Source organism: Eupeodes corollae, chromosome 3, assembly GCF_945859685.1.
Source record: "Eupeodes corollae chromosome 3, idEupCoro1.1, whole genome shotgun sequence".
NCBI lineage: Eukaryota > Metazoa > Arthropoda > Insecta > Diptera > Syrphidae > Eupeodes > Eupeodes corollae.
Window position 1 is genome coordinate 14716384 of NC_079149.1, and position 20963 is coordinate 14737346.

General features: G+C 34.5%; 2 protein-coding genes across 8 annotated transcripts in view; both read right to left on the bottom strand.

Moving 5' to 3' along the window:
• The window catches only part of LOC129951235 (succinate dehydrogenase assembly factor 3, mitochondrial), a 451002-nt gene that overhangs the window by 215624 nt on the left and 214415 nt on the right, over nucleotides 1–20963 (bottom strand). The gene's annotated exons all lie outside the window — the stretch shown is intronic.
• The window catches only part of LOC129951227 (uncharacterized), a 194872-nt gene that overhangs the window by 15026 nt on the left and 158883 nt on the right, over nucleotides 1–20963 (bottom strand). For 2 of the 7 annotated variants that reach the window (XM_056063277.1, XM_056063281.1), the window contains 13 exons: nucleotides 13232–14200; nucleotides 12893–13165; nucleotides 12706–12827; nucleotides 12395–12649; nucleotides 7261–7386; nucleotides 7081–7196; nucleotides 6779–6892; nucleotides 3075–3142; nucleotides 2626–3007; nucleotides 2171–2555; nucleotides 2031–2105; nucleotides 1902–1929; nucleotides 1661–1774 (listed from right to left, as the gene is read on the bottom strand). In XM_056063277.1, the coding sequence (XP_055919252.1) occupies nucleotides 1661–1774; nucleotides 1902–1929; nucleotides 2031–2105; nucleotides 2171–2555; nucleotides 2626–3007; nucleotides 3075–3142; nucleotides 6779–6892; nucleotides 7081–7196; nucleotides 7261–7386; nucleotides 12395–12649; nucleotides 12706–12827; nucleotides 12893–13165; nucleotides 13232–14200 (3027 nt within the window). The remainder of the gene's footprint in view (nucleotides 1–1660; nucleotides 1775–1901; nucleotides 1930–2030; nucleotides 2106–2170; nucleotides 2556–2625; nucleotides 3008–3074; nucleotides 3143–6778; nucleotides 6893–7080; nucleotides 7197–7260; nucleotides 7387–12394; nucleotides 12650–12705; nucleotides 12828–12892; nucleotides 13166–13231; nucleotides 14201–20963) is intronic. The other 5 variants (XM_056063278.1, XM_056063282.1, XM_056063280.1 and 2 more) reach the window with 3 other exon arrangements.

Below are 20963 nucleotides of genomic sequence, written 5' to 3' on the forward strand. Positions count from 1 at the left end.
CGCAAAAACGATGCACATCTACTATTTTGAAATCAAATCATTATAAGCAGTCACTTAAAAAAATCTTTATCTGTATTTAAGATTTATTGTATAGTAATTCTTAACAAAAATCACCAAACAGGATATTTTTCGGCCTCTAAAGTGTACTATGGATTGGATTTATCTTGCTGCAAATTGTAGCACTGAATAGATGTACTGGTCTCTAGATGAAAACAGCACTGTACGAGGTTATCTAATCGAACACATTCATAGAAAAGGCAAGAACATCTACGGAAAGGGACATTTATTTGAAACTTAACTATAATCTAAATGAACATAATTACTTTAGGCTCGATTTTTCAAGAAAAACTATTGGAACTATTTTCAAAGTAAGAGGTGAACTTCTTAACCTAAATTGTATGCCACACAGAAACGATTTAGTTAATATTTGCTCCTTATGCAACATGGGAGTGATCGAAAACACTATCCACTTCATCGGTGTATGTCCAATATTAAAGGAGCTAAGGAGACTCTTTTTTTTAGAAAAAAGCTATCTAGCGACAATGAAACAGTAAGTTACCTAAATGCAAAAGATTGGTTGCTGATTGAAAACTATACCATCGAGGCTATGATCTATAGAAGAAGAATCATAGATGAAAATTTTTAAATTACCTTTTTTTGTATTTTTGTGTCTACTAAAAGTCATATATTTCTTTGGATTTTGTAAATAAACTTAAAGTAAACTTCATTTTTCAGTAAAAGTAATTAAAAAAATTTTGTTTCGACTAAACTAAAAGTAAAAACCACTCCCCTTTTTATTGTGTGATTAAATTAAAAGTAAATTTTACTATATATCAATAAGTAACAATTACTTGAAAAACCTAAAAATTGTATGATTTTAAATTGAATACAAAATTAAATAACATTGTCACTCGGGCAGACGACATTTTTGTCACGCCTTATTATTTATTCCTTAAACCAACAAAATGTATGTAACAAGAACCTTAAAATTATTGAATACAAATATCTATCTATCTACTAAGTCTTTAAGCCGCAAATCTACAAAAAGTAAACATTAAAATTTGTATTAGTATTAAATATTTATCAGACATATTTTAAAGATTTGAAGTATTTAAGTTAGCCGATACAAAAAATGTCCGAAATTTGAAAATTTAACTAAAACTTCAACAAGCATTTAAGGACGACTTTTGTCACTATTGCTAACTTGAGGCAAACTCTCATATTGATCAACTTAAAATTTCTTTTTATTCACTTATTTGGTTCTTAACTCCCCAGTTGAAAATCTTAAATCGGCCTACTTAAGCAAGAGGTTTGAGTTCCATATTTGAAATTATGTTATGTTAACGTAACATAGGCTGGCTAACACTTCATTGATTGAGTAATTAAAATGATTGTAACAATATACAGCCCACAGCCTGAATCAAAATTGATGTGAATTGAAAGAGTTACAAATAACCTATTATTATCTAAAGTTGATAAACTCCAAAGTTGGAGATCTCGAGTTAAAAACGTCAAAATATCAAGTTAAAAATAAAAATCATCAAGTTATGTTCAACTTTCACCTCGGCCTAAATTTTTCAAATCAATTAAAAATTAAAATCAGATTCCAAAATCAAACTAATGAATAAAAATCATGTCGTTTTATTTTCATTTATTTTACCTTTGTCCTTGATTGTGCGCAGTTTCCAGTTGCTCTCGATACTGCAAGTTTTGGAGGTATTCCTCCCTGCGTTGGTGCACCAGCCTCTCTTTTTCTGCTCGTTCTCTCTGAAGTCTAAATAAATCAACAATAAAAATAATTATTATAATAAATAAAAATAAAATATTCATTCAATTTTTGTAGAAATTTAAAATAAAATTTGAAAAACAATATTGTTATAAAATTAAACTAGTATCCTTACCAATAAGGATACATTGCCATCCCAAATGCTAGCGTGCAAATATTTTTCATTTTTTATTTTTATTGATAAAGTTGATTTACATAATAATATTTATAAATCTAAGTTTAAATAAAAATAACAAGTACTTACTTTAATTTCGATTGTCTCATAAATTGTTGAATCTTTCTGGCAGCTTGATTTTGCGTTGACTGTGAATAAGTTCTCCTAAAATATAAAAACAAATAAAATGAATTCTGACTGCAAAGTTTGAAATTAAAAGAAAAACTCACTTTAAAGGTCCTGAAGGACTAGTTTCTTTTGGAGTGGTCGGTTGTGAAATATCTTGTTGTTGATAGAAATAGCTAGATAGACATTGGGACGAACTCTCACTGTAACTAGAATGTAAATTATTCCCGGACGAGAGACTACTCGAGTGTGGTGATTTTTTGAATCTTTTATTTTTACAATAAGACCGATAGCCATGTTGAATAACTAAAGCAGCATTTGTCATTTGACGGAAGTAAGCGTATTGTTTATAACGTCGATAATAATTTTGAATCACAATTGCAGCTGAACGTTCTTTATTTTGTTCTTCCATCTTCTGACGACCCTTATAGGATCGATAGGCTTTTTGTATACATTTTGCAGCTTCATATAATTCTCGTTGTTCGCTATCTGTAATGGTTACATAATTTAAATAATTTCATTTTCAAATGGAGATTTTGTGATTTTTTTCGAAGCATACCAGTCAAAGTAAGTTTTGAAAAATCAGCTTCAAATGGTCGCTGAGCGTTGTTCGATGCTTGGAGAAATTCAGTTAATTGTTTTGTTGATGGTGGCGGACTTGGTGAATTCATTGGCGGATCTGGAGGAATAGAATAACTTGCTGGTGATTGAAGTGGACCTGAACTGGCCGGGCTTAAACTAGAACACGGTGTGCTAACATCGTGATAACGATAATTATGATCGCTAAAGTCGAAATTAAAATCATTATCAAAGTGTGTATTGGGTAGGGAATCTAGCAAAGGATCCATGAAGCTATCCTGCATGTTGCTTATTCCAGAATTGTCACCATGGAGCGACTCAGACATTGGACTGCCCAAAATCATCATTTCATCGGATTCATTCTGCAAAAGAAAAGACATATATGATCAGAAATCGTAAACAAAAGATTTGAAACTGTTATAAACTCACCTTTATCCTTTCTGGCATGGCTGCAATAATGTGTTCGGCTAGGGTCAACACCTTAGCATCTGATTCCCCTAAAAAAATCAAACAAACTATGATTAATAGATGTCGCTGTACACCTAGCAACTAGCAAATAGTAATCACAACATCGAAAATAAAATTTAAAAACAAATTTTTACACATAATCTAGACACATACAATGGAAAATGAGAAGATTATTGCGACACAATAATTGTGTGTATAACAGTTAACAGTTAATTCCTATTTTTTGAAAATTATTTTGTGTATGTTTTTAGTTTTTTTTTCATATTTATATAACAAGCACAACAATTTAATATATCAATGACGACATCATGCAGAGAATAAGGTTTATTTTTGTATAACAGTTTTTATTTACAATGCTCGTTTAGTCGTTTTTTCATGTGAATACAGTTATGGCCAAAATAATAAGTTCAAAAATAAATATGTCTTTAGCACTTACATAAATGCGGCTAAATGTTATTTGTTGTACATTTTTTTTAGTCCATTTACTAAAGCCTTTATACTTGATTTAACCTTAAAAATTTCTTATGCATTTTTGAAAAATGCAATGTAAGCTAAAGACAGTGCGCGGTAAGGTTTTCTACATTCTCGTAGTACGGCTAAAGAACGAATCTCAGTACTTTATAGTACGGCCGAAGTTGGGTTCAAGGGTAAACTGATGGGCATTCTTAGAGACGCAAGTATAACAAAAACTGTTTAAGAGGAGATATACAGGTTGTCATGCTACTTGAAAAAAGTGCGTTAAAACAACGATAAAAAGGGTAAGAAAATAATTTAAGCGGCTATGTTTGAGTGGCGTATTTGAGAGATTAGAGTAAGTTTCTGAAACCTTAGCCCAGAGTTGGGAGTTAAAATCAAGCTTTTGACATACAAATATAGTTTCTGTAGATTGTAGCCGGAAGAGTAAAACTGAGACAAGATAATTTTTTGTATTGTCTCGAGAGCCAAACATCTTGCTCCATTTTTGAATGACGTCGCTTATGTAATCATTACATATGGTAGTATCGAGGCCATAAAAGGCAACATTGAGTTTTGGAAGGACACAATTAAAAAAAAAATGAGGAAGAGTGTCGGAGACAGAACAGAGCCCTGTGGCACACCAGCATTTGTCGTCGATACTAAAACCATGTACTTTCGATAAGTGCAGTTGCTAACCGGTTAGGAGCCCTTGATAAGCCAGTTAAAAATAGTCATTCGAATCAAAAGGAACCAGCAGTCAATCTCTTTCCTTTTGACAAGCAAGCAAACTATCGAGGCCGAATCAAGGAGGTAAATATGAGTTAAAATTTTTATAAAACTAAATTTAAAAATCAGAGTCATAATAAAGAATAGGAGTTTATACTAAAGTTTTTTGTACTTTCTTTAGCATAGACCCGACGAGCATACCTCAGTTATTGAATCCAAGGTACATCACAAATTGGGGATTGGCTTAACAATTTCCAACTTCTTTGAACTAAGCCAATAGAATATTGTTGATGAAAGAGCTAACACAGCGGTTTTAACAGCGTGGACGAATAATAGCTGGGATTACATTCAGTGGATTCATGTTTTTTCGTGTCTATTCTGTACTGGGAGCCCTAAAAGATCTCTAAGTACAGAATGGACACGAAAAAACATTGGTACTATTAACTAGCTCAAAAACTGGGATAGCCATAACCAAGCAAGATGGAATAGCTTTCTCAGTAGGAGTAACTAAAGGAGTTTCACTGACCGCGTAGGGACCGTTGAACGAGCATTAATCAGGTTTTTTTACAAGTGTCCAAAAATTATTACTGCCTTCGGGAAATTGCAGTATTTTTGACGTAATTTTTTGTTATGTAAAAATGGTTATTCGAATATAAAAGTTTCCGTCCTACTTGGCTTTCCGGTTTTTCTCACTTGGGTTGCCTTTATAACAACGAAAGCTCACCTCTTTTCACTTCTTTTTTTACGATCTCACTTCTAGTATTCGTGACGTCACGATTAGTGCGTAGGACTGTCATGCTAGAGGTTCAATCTTTGCCTGTGATACCTACAAACAAATTTTCAATGTAATTGCCTCTTGAGAAGAATTGAAACATTTTTCAAGAGCAATTCTCGTCATGAAGTGTTTTTCAAATTAGCCGTTCGAACTCAGCATAAAAACTACAGATCCTTTCCATTACTGAAATGACTCACACACAGGAATGGTTGAGAGTTGTTAGTCAATATGTCTTAGTTTCCTATGGACTTTTGCGCCATTTAAATTATTTATTTATAGTTAAACTTCCACACTGGGAACGAATATGAAAAGCTTAGAGTGATATCGTCGCCGAAACAATCAATTAGATTAGGACTTACCGACAGTGTCGGAGACAGGACAGAGTCTTGTGGTACATCAACATTTTCATCAAAACAAAAAGTTCGTTGATACCAAAAAAGAGAACAAGCTGTCAGACTGACCAAAAGCCTTTTAAATATTAAGTGCAATAATCTTATTTTCTTAAAAACGATGCAAAATTTTATTTCACTGTTCGGTAAGAAGAATCATGACAGCAGCAGTGTGAGTAGACCCAATGTCATTCAGACATTGCAGGATTTTTTTCCCGTAATTTTGAAATTTAAACATTGGGTTGTTTAAATATAGGCGTTACCGGCCTTCTTAGCTTTCTTTAACTCTTTCCAGTTTTTTTTTCACTTGGATTAGGTCACATCTTTTTAACTCTTTTTTCACGGTCCTACTCATAGATATGTTTTTATTTACAGTGTTAAAATGACTTCAAACAAACATAGATCTAATTTGAAAATCATTCCCTGATTAAAGATCCTACCAGTAACAATTTGCAAAGTTTTAACCAAGCAAGATTTTTCTTCAAATGTAGGAACATTATTTTTACCTATTTAATTTTAAATCCCTATAAGCTAAGTGCACTCATACAAATCTTTATTAAATATATTGACAACATTGACATTATTATAATACAACTTTTTAATGACATTTAAACCCAAAAGCTGAAAATGTTCTTATTATTTTGGCCATAGCTGTAGTTTTTAGTGTGTTTCTTATTTCTTATTTTTATCAAGCACGACAACACCGATTATTCCTAAAGAAACAAATATTTTGTAACGCACTAAAATTAATATTTTTATTTAATTTTTATTTTACCCAAACCATACTCAGCGCAACAACAATTATTATTAGTATTACAATGATTTTGTATTTTTTGTTTATTTTACAATGAGCTACTTTTCTAGGACCAACAATTATTAATTGAAGCTCTAGAATAGATGAAAGAACAAGCTATGGGAACTTTTTGTCATGATTCTTTTCGTCTCAATATCTTGTGTTTCAGCAAAGTTATATTCTAATAAAGTTCCTATAGAAAAAGTGTCATTTAACTTTTTGTTTCATCTTCCAGAGCTTTAATTAGGTTTTTGTAAGTGGTTTTGTTTCAATATTCACAATATTGAAAAGTGTATGGTGTGAAAACCAAATAATTACGAGTTTATAAAAGAATTATAGAGATATTAGACACAGACAGAAAGTATTTGTACAGACTTGAGAGAGGCCAAATTGTTAGTTGTTAGTATAATATTATAAGAGTGTTGGGTGTTTTATGAAACTCATAGCAAAACACTTATTTTACTTATAGCATGTTTTTTGATAATTTTTTTTTTTAAGAAAACATTGATTTAGCGTCCAAACTGACCTACGCTCGCCTCGGAATCTTTTTTACATTGGACGTCAGGATCTTCATCGTTATCTGAAATGTCTCCATCATGTTTTTCGGCCAATGGACTTGAGCTACACGTTGATACTTCGCCTAGATTGCAAAATTTTAAACATTTTTTTTTTGGTTTTTGTTTTTTTTTTTTTTAACGTAAAAGGTTTTGGTTTTTAATTTTTGTCTCCCATTTTAATATAGTCATATATTTTTTAATATAATTTACTTTTATTTTTATTTTGTTTAAAAGAAATCAAAGTGGAAAAAAGTCTTAACTATGTACTTACATAGAGCAAAGTCCATTTTTCTTAAGGGCGATAGAAGAGAACTGGAACTGGTCAATGCAGAGAATCCATCAAATGTTGAATCTACTGAGAGAGAGTAATTATCGTTGCAATCGAAACTGAAAATTAAATAAGTTTAGAATTAGTAATGTTCGAAATTCAAATAAGAAATTTTTAACATACCTTGTTAACTTATTTTGATCTTTAAAAGGTTTTCCACATTTATTAAATGATCTCATATCCATGTTTATTCCACTGTCGATGGATGATCTTTTAGAATATCGACTATTTGTGGGTGGACTTTGATTGCTGCAGAAGGGAATGGAAATACAAAATATAGTATAATTTGAAATACAACAAATGGCTATGAGGTATGTAAAACGTGTTTAAAAGTCAATTTTGTCAACTTCAACTCGATCTTTAAATTGGCCAACCCTTTTCGCTAAACTATCAGTTGCAACGAGCCTTAAGTGACTTTTATGAAAAAGACATTCATTTTTATATTCAGCTTAATGTATTTATATCGATGAGTTTGAATATTTATTTATTTAAAAAAAAGGAAATTTGAAAAAATCTCCTTTAAAATTGATTGTTTTATTATTCCAGATGAATGTATTTCCACTTTCCTTTACGACAGAAAACTAAAGGATTTAAATGCTAAAGAGTCCCCTGTAGAAAAAAGATGAACTTTATAAAATTTTAGGCCTTAAGCGAATTACAAACGGAGATGTCAAGCCAGCTGTACCAACATCTTCAAAAGAAAGACATACCCGACAAAGAGCTAAAGTTGTGTCGAAATATATTTTCACTAAAACCTCAACCAGGGCTTTGAAGTTTCAAAATGCTGCTGCGATTGGCAGTAAGACCCTGAAAGCCAAGAATTACGTACCTATAAAAGATTTGATAATATTTCCCAAAGGTGCTATTTAACTGCTAGTCAATGCGAAGCTTTTAATTGAATCAAGAAAACATGATCAACTGACATTATGAAATATACGGACTTGATTTGTTAGTAAGGAGGACAAACTTTTCAAACAAGAATTCAAGAATTAGAATTTTTAAGCATCTGGCAAATCACATACTAGCAATCAGCCTCTTACGTTTCGTAAGGGACTTAAACTGGTCCCATTGAGCTTAAGAGGAAGCCTGGCCTAAGTGTGTCCGTTTCCATGGAAAGCCCCTTTAACCTAACCTAACTTGCCTTACCATCAAGTCCTTAATGTCGTCTAAATCTTTTCATTGCTAAACACCAAAAAGCCTTAGTAAGGCAGTTTCAGAAGTAAAGCTCCACTCATCAGAAAAACACGAAAAAAGGTTTACTAGGACAAAAAGAAACCTTCAATTTGAAGGTATGCTAAACATTTGTCGTTGTATATTGACAAAAAAGTGTCAAAATATTGAGGAACAAATATTAAAAATGAACAATATTAATTTAAACTTTACATCTTAATTTCTCAAAAAAATATTAAATAAAATATGAACAAAAAAAAGATAAAATATTAGCTTTAAATAAGCTCTGTTTTGGACTGCTTCCATCCTATTTTTTGAAGTCTAGACCCGAAGCCAGAAAAGTGTGTGGTTAAGGACGCTTACATAGAAGCTGCAATATCAAACGAATGTCAAATGCTCATTTCCATTGAAATTTGAGTCATTAGAGAAGCAATCATTGGACAGGTTCAGACGACTTAAGGGAATTGAAAGTGAGGTAAAGGGCAGATTCAGACAACAGGAAGGACTTCATTTGCAGTCGACTGTGTTCTTTGAACGCAAATTTTGACCAAAACAACTAAGTTTTTCAAATGTCATAAATTTCAAACTCAGAACTACTAAAGACATAATTGTCTATTTTCCTCCCCCTCAGACAACCTGCAGTTTCATCACGACCTGCATTTTGTATTGTAAGAAGTTATTACTTATTCCTTCTCCAATTTGACAAGAAACCCTATTACATAAAATATCAAAAAGAATTGTGAAGAAAAGAGGCTATAAGGCCTTCCAATTAAGGCAACATCATTCGAAAGATGGCTGTAAAGTTAGTTAAAGAAATCTTCCTTACTGCCTAGTCAATTCTATTTATGTCAAAATGACAGCTAGTTATAGTTATAAATACAACTGAGAGCTGAACTTTATTACTTTGTGATCTATTTATAATTAATTTTATTTGATGTTTTATGTAAAATTGAAAAACGAATAAGTAATATTTCTTTTAAATATAAAATTCAGGTAGAGACCAGGTCTTTGAAGCTTCAAAACTCAGCTGCGATTGGCAATAAGACCCTGAAAACGAAGAATCACTCACCTAAAAAAGATTAACGAAGCTTTAAGTTGAATGAAAATACATAGTGAACTGACATTAAGGAAGATTTTTCTTGACAAACTTTTCAATTAAGTTGCCTTAATTGGAATTAGAATTTTTCAGCATTTGGATAATAAGATACTATCAACTTTGCTTTATTCTCAAGTCTTTAATGTGGTTTGGACCTGTTCCCACCAAAAAGCATTAGTAAGACAGTTTCCGTAGTGAAGCTCAACTCATAAGAAAAGAAATAAAAAAAGGTTTTCTAGGATCTTTTAAGGTATGATAAACACTTATCGCGTCGTTGCATATGAACAAAACAGTGTTAAATCAAAACAAACAAATATTGAAAGAAAAATTGTATTCAACTTTAGAACTTAATATCTCAACAACAGTTTCATCACGACCTGCATTTAGTATTCTTTAAAAAAAACCTTACTTATTTTTTCTACTTCCTTTTTTACAAGGAAGTATTGTACATAAAGCATCAAATAGAATTGTGAAAAAAAATAAATATAACACAAATGAATAAAGTTCAGCTTTTAGTTGAATTAATAATTATGATTAGCTGTCATTTTTTAATTAGGGTCTCGAAAGAAAGGCAAGATTCTAGCATCTGATTGGCCGGCTGCCAAAAAATTGTCTCAAAAGTAAGGCAACTTTATTGGAAAGTTGGCTGGAGAGTTAGCTAAAAAAAACCTATCTAACTATCGTGTAAAGTCTACTTCTGTCAAAATAATAGTTGATCATTTTTTGTTCATTCAGCTAAAAGCTGAATTTTGTTACGTTTTAATTTATTTATTTTCCGCACAGCTTCATTTAATGATTTGAGTAAAAGGTTCCTTGTCAATTTGGAAAACAAATACATAATATTTCTTTTCAACACAAAATACAAATTGTGATGACCTTATAAACATTTTGCTTTTGTTAGTTTTTGTACTATGAACTTAAAGTAGAGGTTTATGAAGTAATCTTCTGAATTTGAAAAAATTAAAAAACTAACTAGATGCCTTGGTCAAATTTCAAGTTCAAAGAAAGAAGTTGACTGCAAATGAAATCCCTTATGTTGTCTGAACCTACCCATTTTTAGCTGTCATTTTGGCATAAGGTACTCGAAAGTAAGACAAGTTTCTAGCATCTGATTGGCCAGCTGCCAAAAAATTGTCTTTCCAATTAAGGCAACTTTATTGGAAAGTTGACTGGACTAGTCAATTCCACTTATGTAAAAATGACAGCTAATCATAGCTTTTAATTCAAGTGGCTGAACTTTATTACTCTATTATTTATTTATTATCTCCACAATTCTATTTCATGTATTATGTAAAATTGTTCTTTTTTAAATTGAAAAACGAATAAATAATATTTCCACACAAAATTCAGGTCGAGAAGGAGCTGTAAATTGCCTGAGAGGTGTTTTGTAGACAAAACAGTTTTTGGTAGTCAACTGAAGGTAGAGGTCGGTAAGGTAAAGTCCTGAGTTTGAAGTTTATGACACTTGCAAAACTAGCTAGTTGCCTTGGTCTAAATTAACGTTCAAAGAACGCAGTTCACTGCAAATGAAGCCTCTTATGTTGTCTGTTGTTTGTATTACAAATCGTGATGAACTTTTTGTAAACAATAATTTTCTTGGTAGCTTTTTGCACGGTCTTTAAGTTGTTTAAGAGGTCATTGAAGCAAAGTTCCGAGTTTGAATTTTATGACATTTGAAAAACGTTCAAAGAATGTAGAAGAAGAAATCAAGTCCCTTATGTTGTCTGAACCTCTACAATCTCCCTTTCTTTTTGACTAACTTAATAATGAAGTTGCCTTAATAGAAAGGCAATTTTTTAGCAGATGGCTTATCAGATTCTAGAAACTAGCCCTACCTTATATTGCCTTAATTTACCCATTGTTACCAACAGTACGTCAGATTCCGAAGTGAAGGCAACTGTTCTTTCAAATAACCCATTAGGAATGAAAAATGTGGCTAGATATTTTTGGCCAGGTTTAAGACCAAAAACAGCACTGTGCGTTAATTATTTGCCCAATTGTAGGGTTCGACTTGTATGATATTGTGGATGGTGCTAAAACAAAAAAAAGGACCACAAACAAAAAAAGGGAGGACACGAAATTGTACACTTGAAGAAATAGATAAAATCGATGCTATTGTGTCAAAGAATTTTTACCAGCTCTATAGCTTACGAATTTAAATGCGGTGATAATTTTGTCAGCCATTAGTTGAAGGATCCAAATATAATAAAGGACAAAACTATGTTATGTTTGAACTTACACTACGTATTTTTAGTGAGCACTTGACTCTATTCACAGCAATGAACGGTTAGACCAATTTTCCTTTAAAAAAAAAAACACCTTTAACTATTAATAACTGTGTGTCTCTTTAAGGTTCGTACATCTCATGAATAATCAAAATGTTAACTCAATCTTGGAACTCTGGTAGGAGCCAGAAAACAAAGCTTTCATATCTTTAAAAGCAGGGCTATAACTTTTCTTAATATATTCCCACAACTTATGCTTAAGTTGTAACAAAATATATCTTTGACGTTAGCCGAAAAGACGTTAATATCAAAACAAATATGAATTTTTTTGTCTTACTATCTAAAGACTAAATTAATACGATATTTAGCAGTTGCTCTAGACTCAACTTGTAAGTATTAAGAATAAAAATGGGCGTTACACCAAATAAAAACCTTAATTGCAATTTCTTGACTTAAAATCTATTTATCTAAAGACAAAGATATATTCCAGTTATACCTTCCTTACTTTCACTGTTTAAAATGCATTTTGACAAAGAGTCGATAAGTAAAATTTGAGAAACTTTAGAGTTTAGACTATGAATAAACAGATTAAATATGATCCTAAACCCTATCTTTTACAGCCTTATTGGTTTATGTTTTGTTACAAAAAAGAAATAAATTAAAAAAAATGAAAAAGACTTCTTTTTTGGTCTAAATTAATATCCCTGTCGATTTTATTACGTTTATTAAGAAAGTTAATCTTAGAACACATTAAAAATATCATTACCTCGCTACAGCAATAGGCCTTAGAAAAACTCCATCATGACTTCGATTTATATCACTCGCGTCTGTATTTTGACTATCCGATGAATTATCCGAATTATTACTTCCAGTTATTTCATCTTTGATGGTTTGACCATTTACCAAATCATTGGAATTTTGTTTTAATTGTTTGCTCAAATCATACGAGATGCTTAAATCATTACGATTTTTGTTCTTCTCATTTTCTAAGCGTGACAACTCAGACAATAAATATTTGAATCTAAATTTAAAATAAATTAATCAAACAGGAAATTAAACAGAGTTTTTAAAACCTACCCTTTTGATTTAGCAACATCCATTGGTGTCTGTAAGGACAGATTTTTGATTTTCATTGCATTGTGATTGAATTTATAAAGAATTAAAGCTGTTTCCGTGTGTCCTCTGGCACAAGCCCAAGTCTATAAACAAAACAATAACAACTTTTACTATTAAGCTCTTGATGGAAATAAGAATTCATATTTACCATTGGAGTATATCCATAAACATCCTGACTCAAAGCATCAATCTCAGTTTCGAGAATAAAATTTGGATTCTCGGTTCTCCAATTAAGCATTGCACACACCAACTTTGCATATCCCAAGGCAGCTGCCAAATGTAGTAACGTCATTCCCTTGAATCCACTGGAAGTCCAAGATACAGGAGCATTAGAACGCCATAATTTATTTGTCAACTGATGGCAATAGTTGACCATACGCTCTTCAAAATTTGATTGCATCATAAAAGCAGCATCTTCAGGCTTTTCAAATAAAAATAAAATTTCAAAAATTTGGATTCGTTTGGAATTCTTAACAAAAATACTAACAGATTCCTTTGGTTCCATTTTGATCTGCATTTTTTCGTCAATAGACGACAATCTATTCAAAAGTGTGAATTTATAAAGACAATCATTGGTAGTGCCATCAAAAGTCGCCTCTGGATTCGGACTAGATTTATACTCGAATATAACTGAATTCGATATGACATAGCCATCGCTAGCCACTTGCAAAGTAGCCAAACCGACTTCATGAGCCGGACAGAAGCACCGCAGAACACCTTCTTGCACTAGAATCGTCGGAACTGGCACAGAATCAAACAGAACCGTATACGTGCTGGACAATTTCCATGGTCCAGTGACTAGAACTTTCACTCCTCCCTCTGGATAAGCCCACTCGGGGCTGTAATCACTGATTGTTAAAATTCTTCGATTTGAATTCGAAAAAACTCTCGACAAGCTACTGTCGAATGACAAACTTGACTCAGATTCATGTTTGCCATCGAATTCCAATTCAGGAAATTCCACCAACATATCGAATGCATCCAAATTAACAAAAACATCCTCATTTTCATCGTCATCATGAATGCCATTGCCACCAACTCCTCCTGCTCCACCTCTGGAACTGCGCTTAGCATTGCCATTGTTCGTTACGTCACAGACGTTCGCAATAAAATCCATAGGATTCAAATCTGAAGTTACACGATCATCATGGTGATTATTGACCACAACATCGCTACTTCCACCAAATGGCATATTTGCAATTAGTGTCCTTTGGATGTCCTCTTGAGACAGATCAAGGGTTTCGTTGAAAAATGCCAGCGAATCACTGACATCCGATGTTGCTGTTCGTTCCGAAGCGGCGGACGGAGATTGTTCTTTTTTGTCTTGCAACGACGACGGTGAGGATTGATTGGCGGAAATTACATTATTTGCTGAACTATCACCGCAACTTGATTGCAATCCATGGAAGCCTGTTTCGCTTACGTCTAGTTCTGTATCTAGTAAATGCTCTGCATCCTGTGAGGAAAAAAAATCATATTGTTAAAATTGTTCAACATCTTATGTTCAAGGCGTTTGAGGTTATACTCGTATCAATCTAAAACAAGTTATTTGAGGTTTTGAGTTGTTTACAAAATAATTAGGAACATTTGAAATAAGAAAGCAATATGGTAAGAGTTCTTCATGAGCTTTTTTAAAAATGAAGTAGAAAATAGTAAGGAACAAAACGTGTTCACTTATCCTGAAAGGCGACTTGAATACAAAATCAGTGTATTGACAACTCCAGGAACATTTAAAGTGTCATATCAGCTAATTTATGGTGTTAAACAAAAAGCTTCTAAAAGAATTATTTGTCAATACGAGACATCAAAATTTGATCATGAATAGGATGAAAAAAATTAGACCTAAGGCTAAGTGAAAGTTCGATTTCAGCTGTAAAAAGAGGTTATCAAGGAACAAGATGTGAGCTTTCGGTGCCAGGAAGGCTTTTTACGGGAAAAAAATACTGCGATGCAAGAAAAGCCAGTAAGGAATTCTTGCTTTTCCTGAGTCCCTACACTTGATGTCACTGAGACTCCTTTTGTAAGCTCTATTGAGAAAGCTAACTTGTTTTTGTTACTTTCATGGGTCCCCCAGTTCTATGGGACTAATCTTTTTTCGTACTCATATTGTGACGATAGTCATAAAAGATGTTAACAAACATAAATCCACAGTTCTAGATGGTATCCCTGCTATTATTCTGTAGAGGTCTAGCAGTACTTCTAAGTAAACTTTTCTATCTTTTTTTTTACAGGTCTCGTTCCGTCTGGATGGAAAACACGTATCAATTTTAAGCTTATGAAATATTTAAAAGATAAATGACAGAAAGTGTGGCTTTTAATCCACTCTCCAATGGTGATTCCATGGCTTATCTTACCAAACAGTGGAACAAATTTTAAGATAGTTTTGGAGAAAATAAGATTATTGCGTTTGATTTTTCAAAGGCACTTGATAAAGTCTGGCTGGCATCTTGCTCTTCTCGTTTTGTTTGAAATTCATTTTCCAACTGTTCAATACAAGTTCTTTTAGACGGATTTAATTCTAAAAAACAACAAAGTATTTTTGGCGCCAGTTATAGCTATCATTGGTTTTCATTATTGAAAACAAGCATTGGGCAAGTTCAGGCGACATAAGGCTTTTTAAAGTAAGGCAAGATTTTAGCATCTGATTGGCCAGCTGTCAAAAAATTGTCTTACAATTTAGGCAACTTTATTGGAAACTTGACTGGAATGTTAGTCAAGAAAAATCTCCTTAACTATCAAGTCAACTTATGTCAGAATGACAATCGATCATGTTTTTTGAATTAACTAACTTTATTTCTCTACGATTAATTTATTTTTTCGCACCATTCCATTTAATATTTTGTGTAAAAAGGTTTCTCATCAAATTGAAAAAGAAATAAGTAATATTTTTTACAATTCGAAATGCAAATTGTGTTAGGCTTTTAGTTTGCCTGAGGACTGTTTTGCAGACAATAATGTTTTTGGTAGTTTTTGTAGGGTAAACTGAAGCTAGAAGTCAGGGAAGTATAGTTCTGAGTTTTAAGTTAATGACACTTGAAAAACTAATTAGTTGACTTGGTCAAAATGTACATTCTAGGAAAGAAGTCTCTTATGTTGTCTGAACATGCCCATTTTTGACAGATCGACATTGAAAAAAATTTCCTGACATAAATCTAACAGAAAATGTTTACTGACAGAAATCCGTCATTGGAACTGTGTTAAATTGAAACACAAATCAGTGGAAGGATTTGTTTCACTTTTGAACATTTAAGTATCAGCTGTTCAGGAAAATGAATTTCCGGCCGGAAAATAGAATAATACATTTTTAGAGAAAAATAAATGCGTAATTATACTTTTTTCCAACAAAAATTCTTTGTGTGATTTCCGATCGATAAGTATATCAAATATCAAATTCAAATATCGATTCAAAAAATTTTTCGTATCGATTTCAATCATAGCTATAACTGGCCCATTAATCAATTTGATATAGTCACTTACTAAATTTAGTAAGGCTTTTGATAAAATCTCACATAAAACCTCAGGGTAAAAACTTTCTTTTTCTCGATTTTAAATGTCAAATTGCTAAAATTACATTTTGTGTCCTGCATTTATAAAGTAGTGTTTAGAGGGTCAATTTCTGGTCCCAACTTCGTGAGCGCAGGTGTTCTTCAAGGCAGCACTATAGATCTACTTTTGTTTGCTCTCGCAATTTATGATGTTGGTAAAATTGAAACCTTTACATTTATAGCGATGATACAAAAACTATGTCTAATTCAAACGACTCTTCCTTGTTTCAGCAAGACGTTGACTATTGGTGGTGCAGAAATAAATGTTGTTAGAATTATATTTCAGTAAATGTCATGAAGAGCGTTCTAACGTTTCTGTTCCTGTATTTTTTTTTATTCGTAAACTTGGTATTATATGCATATGTATTTTGAATTTATTAAGAGTTGGTGCAAGGAATTATCTGACCCCTATATTTGTAAGTCTCTATATAAAACATTGGTAAGACCTATTCTCGAGTATGCAAGTAAGGTATGTTTTTCTTATCTTACTTACTTACTTAAGGTGGCGCTACAGTCCGGGGCGGACCTGGGCCTCAACCAACAAGCGTCTCCAGCCAGCTCGGTCAATAGCTAGCTGTCTCCAGTTTTGCACGCCAAGTTGGTTGAGGTCCTCTCCCACCTGGGTGCGCCACCTGAGTCGCGGTCTTCCTCTACTGCGCCGTCCCTCGGGATTGGATTCGAAGACCTTCCGGGCTGGAGCGTTGATGTCCATCCGCTCTACATGACCTAGCCATCTAAGCCGTTGGACTTTGATTCTGCTAACTAGGTCAGTGTCGCTGTACAGCCCGTACAGCTCGTCGTTATATCTTCTCCTCCATTCTCCATCTATGCGTACGGGACCAAAAATCGCCCGAAGAATTTTTCTCTCGAAGCATCCTAAGACGCTCTCATCTTTCTTTGACAGGGTCCAGGCCTCAGCGCCATAAATGAGAACCGGGATGATGAGTGTCTTATAGATGGTGATTTTACATGCTCGAGAGAGGACTTTACTTCTCAATTGCCTTCTAAGTCCAAAGAAGCAGCGATTTGCAAGAGTTATTCTTCGTTTGATTTCAGCGCTGGTGTCGTTGTCTGCATTAATAGCGGTGCCTAGGTAGACAAAGTCCTTAACTACCTCAAAGTTATAGCTGTCCATGGTGACGTTTTGTCCAAGACGTCGTCGTTCAGTGTCCTTTTTTGATGACAGCATATACTTGGTCTTGCCCTCATTGATCACTAAACCCATCTTCTTCGCTTCCTTCGCAATGCTCAAAAACGCTCCACTGACATCACGCTTTGATCTTCCAATTATGTCAATATCATCTGCGTATCCGAGTAATTGGATGGATCTTTGGAAGATTGTGCTTCTAGTGTTTACGGTTGAGTTTTGCACAATTCTTTCCAGAACGATGTTGAAGAAGTCGCATGACAGTGCATCGCCTTGTCTAAAACCTTTTTTGACATCAAATGCATCGGTAAAATCTTTTCCGACCTTGATAGAGCAGCGTGCATTCTCCATCGTCATTCTGCACAAACGGATAAGTTTGACAGGGATGCCAAAACTAGACATTGCTCGGTAGAGCTCTTCCCTATAGATGCTGTCATACGCGGCTTTAAAATCGATAAAGAGATGGTGGGTATCGATTTGAAGCTCCTGGGTTTTTTCCAAGATCTGCCGTAGTGTGAATATTTGGTCGATAGTGGACTTTCCTGGTCTGAAGCCACACTGATAAGGACCAATCAGGTTGTTGACGAATGGCTTCAGACGTTCACATAATACGGCAGAAAGGATCTTATACGCAATGTTAAGGAGACTGATGCCTCTGTAGTTGGCGCAGTTTAGAGGGTCTCCTTTCTTATGTATCGGGCACACTATGCTGAGATTCCACTCATCGGGCATGCTTTCTTCCGAACAAATTTTGCAGATGAGTTGGTGCATGCTCCCTACCAAGTCATCGCCTGCTGCTTTGAATAGTTCGGCGGTGATGCCGTCAGCTCCAGCAGCTTTGTTTGACTTAAGTTTAGATATAGCGATCTTCACTTCGTCAAGGTCGGGTAGGCGGAATTGTTGATCTGCGTCGCCGAGGTTGAGTGGTTCTATCTCCCTTACAGCGGAGTTCGGTTCGTCATCGCCGTTATATAATTTGGAGAAGTGATCTTTCCATATTCTCAGCATCGACTGTGGTTCTACTACGATGTTCCCTTGATCATCTTTACAGGCTTCGGTTCGTGGCTGGTACCCTTGGGAGGTTTTTTTTACCTTTTGGTAAAATTTACGAACCTCATTCCTGTTGTGACATCCCTCTATCTCCTCGATCGCGCGCTTCTCATGCTCTCTTTTTTTCCGTCTAAGAAGCCGGTGTTCCTCTCTCCTCTTCTGCTCGTAGAGCTCGCGAGCAGCTCTAGTCCTTTTGTGCAGCGCCGTTTTGTATGCCTCTTGTTTCGCTGCGTGCGCTTGCCGGCATTCGTCGTCAAACCAGGGGTTTCGCTGTGGTGGCCGTGTGAAACCTAGCACTTCAGAGGCGGCATCTCTGATGGCTGCAAGGCAATGTTGCCACTGGTTTTCAATGCTTAATGCAGGAAGCATAGGACTCCTTAGGAGGTTACTAGAGACTCGATCGGAAAAGGACATGGCAGTCTCTTGCGATTGTAGCCGTCTAACGTCGAATCTTCTCACAGTACCTCCTTGTTTTGGCTTGGATCGGGATATCCGTAGCCGTACCTTGGCTACAACGAGGTAGTGGTCCGAGTCAATGTTGGCCTCTCGGAATGTTCGGATATCCTGGATACTGGAGAAGTGTCGTGCGTCGATCGCAATGTGGTCAATCTGGTTGACGGTTGATTGATCAGGAGATTTCCATGTCCCCTTGTGGATATTAAGATGCGTGAACTGCGTACTAGCTACCAGAACGTCTCGCCCCGCAGCGAAATCGACCAGCCTGAATCCGTTGTCGGAGGTGGTGTCGTGCAGGCTGTATCTCCCGATTATGCCACCAAAGATGTCTTCTCTTCCTAGCTTGGCATTAAAATCTCCTAAGACAATTTTAATGTCATAGCCAGGGCACTGCTCATATGTCTTGTCCAAGAGCTCGAAGAACATATCTTTGGTGTCTTCATCTTTCTCCTTTGTTGGGGCATGCGCGCATATTAGGCTTATGTTGGCGAATTTAGCCTTGATGCGGATTGTCGTGATGCGCTCGCTCACACTGTTGAAACTCAAGACTTTTTGCCTGAGCCTAGTTCCAACAACAAATCCACACCCAAATAGACGCTGTCTTTGTTCTCGGTAGCAGTCGCCGTAGTAGATATCGCAGTCTTTTAGTTTGCGTTTACCCGGTCCATCCCATCGCACTTCTTGGATGGCTGTAATATCTGCCTTGCAGCAGTTTAGGGCTTCCGCTAATTGTTCGGCTGCACGTGGTCTGTTAAGGGACCTAACATTCCACGTACATATCCGAAGTTCGTTGTCCTTATTTCGTTTGCGTGGGTTGTCAACAGTGAATCCGTCCGTATCCGAGGCTTGTTGTTGCTTCGAAACTATGATGTTTTTACGTGGCCAGGAAGTCACCCCGACGGCACAACCCCCAACCTGGAGGGTTTTTCTTATCACTTATTCAAAAACAAAGCCGTGCAGCGAAGGTTTCTGCCATTCAATCTTCGAAACCATCATTGGAACGGTCAATGTGAGAACATACGCTTTCGTCATTTGAAAAATCTTAATTGTTTTAAAATTTAAAGTTTCAAACCCAATAGTCGTTTTATTTATTTTGTGTTGATTTCAGTTCTTATTGTTTAGATTCGTTTGAAAACCAATAACAAGTTCACTGTGTCTTCACAGACTTCAGCAAGGCCTTTGATAACTTGTGCCATAAAACATTAACTTCCAAACTTAAATCACAAGGCTTTATAGACAAATTTGTTAGATGGGTTTTGTCGTACTTATATAATAGATCATACAGCGTAATTTTTAGGAATAAGCAGTCATCATATTTTTATACCAACTCTGGCGTACCACAAGGTAGCCACTTATCACCTTTAGTATTTATTTTGTACGTTAACGACTTACCTTCTATTATAAAACACTCATCTGTTTTAATTTACGCTTATGACATTACAATTTTCAAACGTATTGACTTATTTGACAACTGTTTCGCGAATGGTGTTTTATAAATAAGTTTTTAATAAACATAGACAAATGTAAATCAATGTGTTTTACGTGTAAACAAAATGTTTTGACTTTCAATTATCAATTAGATTCTTCTTATTTGACTAAACTCTCTACTTTCTCTGACCAAGGTATAATTTTTGACTCAACATTAAATTTTTTTTTTGATTTTGATGACTATATTATTAAAAAAAGAAATAAGACACTCGGATTTATAGAACGATTTTTACGACCCTTATATTCTTAAACTTCTTTATATAACATTTGTAAGACCAATGTTGGAATATGTCTGCATAATATGGGCTCCATATAAACAGAATAGAAGGAGTACAAAGAAGATTCATGAGCTTCTGCTTCCGTTTCTTCAATAGGCTCGAACTTCCACCGTACAATCATAGGCTCACGCTCATAAATCTTCCAGAGCTTTCTAAACACAGAGAGTACATTCAGCTGTGCTTTATTATAAAATTAATCAATGGGTTAGTCATATCACCATCAGTTTTGGAACAATTAAACTTTATTTATAGCCG